This window comes from Hirundo rustica, chromosome 2 (genome assembly GCF_015227805.2).
Source record: "Hirundo rustica isolate bHirRus1 chromosome 2, bHirRus1.pri.v3, whole genome shotgun sequence".
NCBI lineage: Eukaryota > Metazoa > Chordata > Aves > Passeriformes > Hirundinidae > Hirundo > Hirundo rustica.
In genome coordinates this window covers 4,144,733-4,155,558 of record NC_053451.1, presented here as the reverse complement: position 1 = coordinate 4,155,558, position 10,826 = coordinate 4,144,733, and the positions used below count along the sequence as shown (strand labels likewise).

General features: G+C 38.5%; 1 protein-coding gene across 4 annotated transcripts in view; it reads right to left on the bottom strand.

Annotated features, from left to right (window-relative positions):
• Positions 1-962: 962 nt before the first annotated feature.
• LOC120766126 (ephrin type-A receptor 6) overlaps positions 963-10,826 on the bottom strand; it is a 372,678-nt gene continuing 362,814 nt past the window's right edge. For all 4 annotated transcript variants that reach the window (XM_040091493.2, XM_040053571.2, XM_040091502.2 and 1 more), the window contains one exon: positions 963-10,540. In XM_040091493.2, the coding sequence (XP_039947427.1) occupies positions 10,426-10,540 (115 nt within the window). In that variant the 3' untranslated portion in view covers positions 963-10,425. The remainder of the gene's footprint in view (positions 10,541-10,826) is intronic.

Here is a 10,826-nt window from a genome sequence, read left to right as displayed (position 1 = left end):
ATTATGAGCCACTAAAGGAAAAGGCAGGTAGCATTAATCTCACAGTGAAACTCTGTGATGAGGCACGTTCTAAAAGCTAATCAAGTTGGGAGGTATATGTGTGGTTGAGGAGGGTGTTTGTACTTGAAATCAGTCCGTATCTGAGGAATAGTTCCGAATTCAGTGGAGAACACAGAATGGCAAAGGCATCTCTGTAACCAGACCCAGAATGAAATATTTATTGTTCATTATGTACACTGTGTTAAACCTGACAGTCCTTGATGAGAAACCTCTTCCCACGTAAAATAAGCAGGATGTAATGGACTGTGGGCATCTGACACTCATTTCCTATTACTCTACAGCTACTTCTGTTCAGTCTTGCATTGCATGCATGCGGTTTTATGCAATGAAAGGCTCATTATAACTTTAAGCTTTTTGAGGTAGGGTCTGGTTATTGTATATGGCAATCACTTCTTTGTCAATCGTCCTGCGTTGCCCTGGCATTATTTACATAATATGATCAGTTTTAAGACAGCTTTTGTCAGTGAAAGCTTTGACAAATACAAGAGGAGTTGCATGGCTCAGTGAATCACCATGAGGAGGGCGAACAGTACTGCAGAATCTTACCAGCACATTAAAAGCCATTTCAAATTCAGATTCACAGTGTTTCCCAAGAAGGAGAGAGCACAGCTGTTTGCAGCTTTTAATGCTCACAGTTTTTTTTCCCCCGATGCTGTGAGCTCTGTGTGCTTTTTGAGCATAAATGCTCAGCAGTAAGCACAGAAGAGAATTATTTAGCTGAAGGAAACAACACCACCCCAAAGCATCTCAAGTGTTGGAGCGTATTGCCGGTCCATCTTTATTAGTACACCCACCCTGTGTTAAGTAGCTGGGGTTTGGGGTTTTTTTTTTGCATGATCATGTATGACACACTTCACTGTGGAGCATTATGTTAGTAACTTAAGGCCGAACAGACACAAAAATAACCACCAGTACTGTAACTTTTATTTGCTAATAAATATCTTAATAAACAGGCTTACCCCATCTGTAAGACCTGATAATGCCTCTTAGGAAATCATAGAAAAATAAAATACAATAATAATCAATAACTTGTACTTTGTACAAAAATCTCATTATGTTGCTCAGCAGGTAGTTTTGCCAAACCCCATATTCTTTCTGCAAAGAGATGGCATATGTGATGCAATTCACCTTAAAAACACTCTAATGTTGAGAGCTGAGCATTCTATTACACTATTAACTCGTAGGCATGCCAGCACATGAAAATTTACATGAAACATCATAGTATCATAGGAATAGAATCATAATAATAAAGAAAAGGAGATAACACCACTTTTCAGTAAATAATAACAACTTCACGTCTAATGTAAATTCCCCTTGGGACTGCAAATCAGTAGGGTAAGCTTTTAATTATATGGATATTCCTACAGCACCGTTATAAACAGGCAGACAGAAAATGCAGTGGGACGTGTATGGGAGATAGATTAGGTGAAGATAACTAATTTTGAGGGGTGAGGCAGTCCCAGGGGGAAGCATCGACACTGGCTGTGCAATGTTCAGTCTCCCAGAGCGAGCGGCTCCAGTGCCACACGAGCTCAGACCGATGGAGGTGGAAGCCAGAGCCTCAGGTAGTTGTCATTATTCAAACACGTCTTGGTTAAAGAAGCAATGGCAAAACAAACCTTAGCAGGGGTCTTGAAAGAAAAGGTGGGTTTCAGACTACTGGTAAGGACATGAGATCTGTGCTGAGGCCATGGTTTGATTTTGTAAAATAATTTGCGAGTATTAGGATTATACCATTGCTTTTGAAGCCATCTACCTCTGGAGTTTTGACATGGCTGCTTAAATATATAATCTAAAGTGTCGGTCCTCAAATATTTATTCATATATACACATACATTGATACATTTTATGGCTATGCTAGAACAGCAAACTATGAAGAGCAGTCATATTTAGTTTTGTACAATCTAATTTCACAGAAGAGACAGAGATTAAAACCCCTTTTAATTCAGATACATTTAAAACCAACACACAGAAATAGATAGAGGCTATCCTGAGAAAACATACCAACCATGTTATCTTCCAAAAGTAAATCAAAGCTAATGTTTGGAAGGTAGTAAAATATTCTTTTTGTATCTTTTTTTTCTGAAAGTCAAAGTGATTTGTTTTGTAAAAAAAGTGATGACAAAATGAAAACTGTTAATTTCAACTGGATCAGTGAATGTTGCTTTGCTAGAAAATAAACTATTGCCTTTCAGTAAACAGGGTTTCACGTGATCTTTTAAAGATTTTTTTTTTTTCTTGCTAAACTGCAGGTGCAATCCTGAGAAGTGCAGAGAAGTTCCCGAAGTCAGTAGGATTTATACCACACCAGAGAAGAATGAGCCCTTTTTATGTCTCTGGGTTTTCAGTCACGGCAGTGCTGTGTGTGATGTAACTGATGCCACCAGAGAATGTTGATATCGGCCTCAACAGAAGCAGATGGAAGGCTCTAGGTAAGAGCAACAAACACTGAATCCTGTCACAAGAGTTAACAAAGAAACAGCTTTTCCCACTTTTAGTGTGAAAGAGACCTTTTAACCTTACTTAGAAAAGTTGGGAGAAGAAATTGCTGCAGAAGAAATGGCAGCAAAAATGCTACACTGCCAATTCAAAACTCACTGTTTCTTTGGGAGAGGCAGATAGGGAATCATGGCCACTAGGCCGTAAAATGCTTCCAGTTTTCTTATTAGGAAATCTTGGAGTGGGATGGTTTTCTTCAGATAGGGAATTAATGAAAGAATCCAATAAATGGAACCACTAAGAGGGCATTTCTTATTTGCTATTGTGCCATTCATTAACTGGCAAATCTGAAAACACTCCCTGCAGTGCACCAGGAGTATGAAGCAGCTTGTTCAAAGAGGCAAATCATCAGCCAGACTTGTATTATGAAAGGAAGATCATATTGCATCCTGATTTATGTTTGGAAAAGAAGAAAGATAGGAAAGTCCTATTTGTTTTGGGGGTTCTGTTTGTTTGATGGGGCTAGTGGCTTCATCCTGAATTTAAATCCAGAAGCTTGGGAAATTATCTGGGGAGAAAAACCCCACCAGCCCAGACCATTTCTGCTAGATCCCCTATTAGATGTGTAGGTCATTTAGGTTACTGATTTCAATGTCAGAGTTGACCGCCCATTCCAGAGAAAAAACCAAACACTGCAGCACCCAACTTTCGTATTTTACTTTTTCCATACTGAAGGTGACCACAGCCTACTTGATCACATCCCTGAGGCAGCAGCCTTGTCTTTTAGGCTCAGTGCACTCTCTTCTCCCCATTAAACGAGGCCATCTGTTCTAGGAAAATCTGTAGAAACCTTTGATTCAAAACCCGTTTCACCCACCTGTCCCCTTCTTATGGGTACAACTGACTTTGGATCGTGCCCTGAGGGACCAACCTACATCTCAACCTGAAATGCTTCAACAGAGCAATTAAAACCAGCAAAAACTTTTAGCAATCCATTTAAACAAGAAGACAGCTCGTGTCCCAGTAAGTGCTGGCTCTCTAACAACAAATTGCCCATGGCAGTAGTGGGGTGCAGGAAAGAAGAGTCTGTTTGCAGCATATATGGATACTGGGCTTCATCCCACTGCCATGGAAGTCGGTAACAAACTCTCATGAATTTGGATCACAGCAAGACTATTGCCTATTGACACAGAAACTTTTAATTCCTCACAGTCACATCACTGTCCCAGGAATTAATCCAGATGTTCTTTAAAATCATTCAGCAGGATTTGGAAATACTGGGTGTTTTAGAGCAGAACTTGCCCAAGACAAAAATGGAACTTCCCAAATTGACAATTAGTGATGTAAATAATCTACAGATTTGGAACACTGGCTGCACTTTGTCTTTTCCAGCTAATCCTATTGTACACAAAGAGACAGTGATGGTAAGTTATACAGCTCAGACCACACAGCTTCTTAAAGAAAAAAAAAAAAATAGAAATCCTATTATGCTTTTCCTTTTTCCTCCTAATAATTTTTGGTTAAAGCTCAGTTTGAATGAGAGAAAACTGAAAACTTGGTTTCTAAGCCAATATTAACTGGAGACTTCTACTTTTACTGTTTATTTAGGTTCCTCTCAAGAAAGTATGTAGCTGTAAGAAAAATTAGCCAGTCAGAATCTGTCTGCTGGACATTCTAATATAAGTTATGACAACTGTATCTGTTTTTTTGTCCTGGGCTGGATACTGAAAGATCAGAAATTATTTTTTTTTTCTTCTTATCACTCAGAGCATTATGGTTATGATACTATGAAAATAGTCCATAGTTTCACTGGGCACTTTTTCATCATCCATAACCAGAAATTAATATTTGGGTTCCAAAGCAGATTTCTCCCAAACATGATTTTCCAGATTCTAGATTCAAGGTTACTTTCTCCTGAGTCCCTTGACATCCCATAGTTCAGAAGAGGTGTTACTATAAGATGGCAAAATATGTTGTCTCATGATGTCTTACAGATACTATATAGGGATTTTGACTTTTGGTTATGCCTAACTCTAGTCTTGTGTCAAGTCCCATTTCAAATTAGCCTTTTTATACAAATTAAGCTGCACAAACTCAGAAGTGTTTACAGATTCAGGAGTTTCTGAGATGGCACTGAGAGGTGTGCAGAACAAGTTCTCAGATAGATAAAGGTAAAAATTTTGGACAGGAACAAAGTAGAACAGATGTGAAAATTTTAAATTACTTTCAGACTGATCTTTTTAATTCTGTTGTTCTGCCCACATCTTCACTGTCAGAACTTGCATTTTTTGTTCCAGTTTAATTATCCAGGTATGAAAATATCCGATAATATGCTAAACCTTTCTGGAAGAGAAAGGTACTTGGGAAATCTCTTGCAGGAAAGGAAAGTAAGATATACACATGCAGGAGTATTTAAAAAAATATACACATACACATTTCACTGAACTGGTGTTACATTACTTCACATATAAAATATGGAAATATACTGTAATCCATCATTTTAACCGTAGGTTTTTCATCAACCATTGTTGTTGGTTTTCCCTTCTAAAATTCAGCATATCTTTTTTATACTGTATGTTGGCATATCCTTACTCATCTTGCCATGAAAATTTCCCTCATTTAACCTCCTACGTGTCTGTAAACGGCCATTTAAAAGAAAATAATTTATATATTCTGTAAACATCTTTGGTGATTTCAGCAGAGGAACTGAAAACTCTTTATAGCATGGACTCCATCTTCCTGGCCCATGGGCACCTTGCTTCCCCCTTGGAATCACTAATTTCTACAGTAATTGGCAGAATGGAAGAGAATCAGCAGGAGGGGGTTGGGTGAGGTGGCAGCAGAAGGGTGAGCAGTTTGAAAATGTTTTTTCTACCAGTGGAGGAAAAGAGAGGCTGTCCATTTCCACCTAACAAGCCAAGGAATTTTGGGAAGAACTATACCCACACAGTGCATGCCACTAAAAATTTTAAAAGCTAATGGAGCAAATAAACCCCATTACTGTTGTTGGTAATTAGTTCTGTAGGTTTGAAAAATCTGGTATTACGATATACATTCTATTTACAGTTCTTTATGTACATATAGACAAATATTTTATATAACCACAACTTGTTCACCATATCCTGGTCCATAATCTGAGGAGTTATATACAACACTCATGGATGATCAGTGTGCACTATTAAATATAGGATGTGATGGTAGAAAATTTTGTCAGCTGTAAGCACCTGGCAGTGTCTCTTGGGTTTTTGTTAGAGCTCCTTGGCATAGCATGGACAGTTCTTCCCTTTTTACCTTATTGTAGGTTTTAGGGAGGATTTTTGGTTTTTTTTTTCCCCGTTTCAGAGCTGATTCATTTGTCTCCCCAAGAGATTTTGAGATCATTGTCCTACTAAGAGTTAGCCCAGCCCAACACGTCTTTCCCTCACTCTCAAAAAAATAACTATAGTACTATTATAAAAACGAACTTATCTTTGCCATTTATTCAGGAAAGATTCATTACAATTGGTGAACAAGAGTATTCTGGAAGAAAACTGTTTAACTGAGTACAGAGTTCTTCAACCATGTGCAAATGCCACCAGTGTCTCTAATTTTAGTACTTTTCCTGGAACATGCAATGGAAGACAGACTTTTTATTATGATTTTAACTAAAGAAATATTGGACCGGATTAGAGGCAAGTCCTGCTTTCCACTCTCTGAAGGAATATTCCAAGACAGAGTGAGCCCATGACAGGATACTTACAGGTACCCTATATTTGTAAGAGAATTCTGAGCTGCCAGAACGTGTCCCATGGAACCATTCCATCAGCTGAGGTAAAACAGTTCAATAAATGCTGCAGTTTACAACAGGGCCAGCTGGAAATGAGGAACTGCTCTTCAATACAAGGTCAAGAATGTTCTGTGCTGCTTTACCTTGGTGGCTGATGTGGTCCCATGGGGTCATTCTGACATGGAAATTGCTGTGGGTAATGCAGTCTCACTAGGCACCTCCACAGTCCCAGCTAGTCCTCATGGCAAATCTCAGCTGATTCTGGATAAAGAGGGTCTGTTAGTTACTTATGACCCATCTTTGGATCCTGTAAGAATCTGCATTGAAAAAGAAATTAATGAAGCCCTGTGTTAGGCTCATCATATAAAAAATGGCAAATGGATAGTCAGTCTTAAGTGATGTAAAAATCAAAGTATTGCAGTCTATAAGTTGTGTGTCAGAATATTGGACACAGAATGAACAACTAATTCATTTGAATTTATTGTTGAGTGCACTGTTTGCAAGTAAAGGATTGCTTTATGCTGTCTGATGTCCTGAAGCATGGCATGTTTCTAAGCTTTCATTGGATAGACACTGGATTTAAGTTCATGGGAAACAGAAAGGGAAAATTTTGTTCGAGAAAAATTGAAATGACATGGCTCAGTTCTCTTCCTTTCACCTCACCTTGTCGTTTCTTAGTAATTCCAATGTTCAAACACCTCATGAGTAAATTCTACTAAACTTTCTGCTGTACCTTGTTCAGCTTTAACACCATGAACGTCATGCAAGACCTCTCCGTTTCACAGGCTCAGCCAAATGACTGGATACAGTTAAGGCATGAGATTCATCTGACCAAGCACAAATGCTTGAATGGATGAGCTATCACTGAATACAGAGAAACAGGTAAGAATTATTTCTTTATGGCATCCACATTATAACACTTCTGTGTTGTCGTTGCTTGCATATCGCAGGTACTTTATTTTATGAACTTTCAGTGGGTACTTTTTAGTCAGAAAGCACTCTGCAATGTGGGCCAGATTCTCAAAAACAGCCAATTAAATTTGCTTAAATTTGTCAAATTTAAACTCCAGCTGCACACTGCAATATGCATGATAATTAGAGCTAATTTTCTCCCAAAGAAAAAAATTCCTGTAACAAAGAAAGTTACTCTAATTTCACATATACATTTGTAGCCTGTACAGAATTAAGCTCATGTTTGAAAAATAACACCTGTTAGGGTTGTTTTTTGTTTTGTTTTTAAATTAAAAAAACATGAAAAAAATCCCTAAACTAAAGCAAGAATAGACCAGGAATCAGCACAAAAGCAAATAAAATATTTCCAAAAGTGGGGGAAATGTAAATGTCATAAAGAGAACTATTAGAAAAGTGTCATACTGCACCATAACAACAACAGGAAAACAAGCTACATAAACCCACAAAATCCTGGACTAACAAATGTGCTCACTCAAAGAATCCCTTGTTCTTTCCTTTCTGGTTACCCAAACTCTTGTTTATATAAAAAATATATCTGATTAATAAATGTTTTACTGTAGTTATACTTTTTTTTTCCTATTGAAAAAATATTTTCAGTAGTGTGATAAATTTAGAAATTAATTTTCATGAAATATATCCAGGTTGTGTGCATGTAACAATGTCAATTTTGCGTTCTCACTATCAGGAATGAAAAATCTGGCAAAAGACAATCTAAAAGTGCACATACATGGTTTGGGTCAGCTATGAATGATTTTGAAACCCCATTAACAGATAGCAGACTCATACCTCCTTAGTAATGGATTTAACTGTGAGAAAGGCTCATTGCACAGATGTCCTGTTGTTGGCCACGAAAGGACCAATAGGCAAAATGGATAATAAAATGATGAAGCAAAATCCACTTTTAAACTACTCTGTAGTGTGTTAGTATTCTTAGAAAGGCTTCAGTTAAGTATGGTTTTCTTTCTGCAAGAGCACCTCTACCAAAAACATAATCAGATGTGGAATTCAGGCAGAACTTTTCAAATAACAGTCACAGCAAAGAACAAATATTTTTTTTCCCCACTGAAGGGCTGTGGTCCTGCAAAACTCACGTCCTTGTGCTGGACTGATGAGTTCAGTGGGAATACTCCTGCTGACAAAATTACCTCTGGAGCTACGATAGGACTGAAGCTGCCCTTCTTTAAACAAGCTCATCAAATTGGCATTGTAAAACACCAGTGACTCCTGATCTTTAGAAAACTTTCTCCTCAGTTACATCTGCCCTTTTTTTTTTTTTGTTTAATGAAAGAAAGATTTACTTAGTGCGTTACTGTCATCTCACCTAAATGAATGCAATTATTCCAACATAAATTGACAACAGTGAATCAGGCCTCGTGTGTCTTACTCTGTGATCTGGTCGAAAGCATAATCTTTTCTGAGCTGCTTTCTGATTTTCATCCTTTGTCACTGATATACAATGGCAGCCTTTTCCAAGACTTAGGAAATACCTTGTGATTTACAAACTGTAAATGAAGCAGTAAATACCATTATGATTACACAAAGCAGTTAGTTCCTTTTGAGATACACATAGATTATACTAATTACCCAAATGCACCTTTTAACAGAGGAGCTGAAATGCTTGAGCGCGTTGGAATGCCGCGGAACTCAAAACACGCCCTCCAAAGGACGCAGGGATGAGGAGAAGCGTCTGCACGGGGTGACGCGTGACATGCATTGCGGATCTGCGTGCGGTTCCCACGGCACGCGGCCATGCGGTCCTGCCCCTGTGCCCAGGAGTGCATATCCCATGCAAAGGTTTGCAAACGTAGCCCAGCACGTCTGTGGGCAAAACATGGAAGCTGGAAGTCTTAGAGAGGTACAAATATTATGTTAGGCCTTCGCTGACGTTTTCTTGCATGTAAATATGGCTATTAAAGGGTTCTAAAGGTAATACCTCGGATGTCCTTTAGAGATCTGTATCAAATGAAGATCTGGCCTGGAGTGACCAGGGCTCCATTTCAGCAGAGTTTGCTTTTTAACTTCTAAAAGCAGTTAGAAGTAGACTCAAGGCAACATATTACCACACTGCTGTCCTGCATCTCCTTTTCTGCCTTTGTGTAAGGTCACTGCATCCTGCAGCCTGTAACTTCCGGCAGCAGTGGGGCTGTAGGGCTGCCCTCGGCTGGAGGAGGAGATGGCTGGCCTGCTCCCATGGGAATGATCCCATCAACCCACCCATGGCTGGACCTCTGAGCTCTGCTGCTGCTGCTGGAGATGATTCCCTATCCAACAGCAGAGACCTGCATGTTTGAAACAGAAAGCTTTTCTGAAATGTGTGTGCCACAACAGAGCTGACAGCCGTGTTTTATGTGTGGTCATGGGAACGCTACTACCAGTTTTCCAGTAGTTGAAGCAAATGCTGAGTATTACATTTGAAGAAAACCCCAAAACAGGGTTGTAGGGTGGTGAGGAATCCCAAGGATAAACAAGTTTTCTAATCTAATCTAAAATTTAAAGCATAAAAAGTGTCGAGTGCTAAAGTAATTGAAAATCACGAACCTTCCTTAAGATTTCAAACAGATTACTCTCACTATGCTTCCAATTATTCACACAATGAAAACTCGCTACATAAAATCATCAGTCATTTCTGCAAACAATACGAATGTTTTGAGGCACCAGCTTACCAGCATTCAAACAATTATAAAGTAATATAATGATAGGACACATACATTTGGATTTAATTAAGAGATAAAATAAATATTTATGTTAAACTTCTTTTAGATTGCACATTTGGTGTTGGAAGTTACATGGTCACAGAACATGAAAGAAGTCAAATACTTTTTGATCTACCAGCAAATTCTAAATACATCGATAAAGAAGCCACACCAGGCCAAATAGATTACTACTTTCAAGTAAGTCCATGAAAGTTTCCCAAATACTGTTATACAAAGTTACACATCCATGCTGAGTTATTCATCAATGTGTAGCAACAGTCTCGCAGTAGGCCAGGATTTTATCGGCAGAGAACTGGTGGAGGAGCTGTGCAGTGTGATTAAAATTTCCGGTTTGGAAGCATTAACATAGAAGTACTCGCATAGTCTGAACTGGAGACTGCAGTTCTTGAAGTTGGGAAGAGCAGGAGGGAAGAATGAGAATATTTTTCCATTTTAGAAATGCTGAGGCACAAAACACAGTTGCTTCTATTACTTTCATACGTGAAATCCCTTCTCCTGTATGTGCATCATGTGTAACCGCAAAGTCTGTAAACTGCTGACTATTCGTCTCTGGTGTCCAATGAGTGCAACTCCAATTCTTCTAATGTCACTGCAAGATAAAAAGTTTCATCTTGGATGCAAGTATAATAAAGCCTCTGGTGCACAAAAGAGTGTAATTATATGATGACTTCTTCTCCAGGACAGTTTACCTTCCTGGCCACAGCACATAAGAAAGCTGCAAATGTTCAATTTTTCTGCATCTGTCAATTTCAATTTTTTAAAAACCGGTCATTTAAGAAATAGAATATAATAAAAAAAAGTATTTAGAGCATTGGGGCTTTTGTGATACTAATGGTCAATTAATCTTTCCAAATCTCAAGGACTAATGAGAGAGG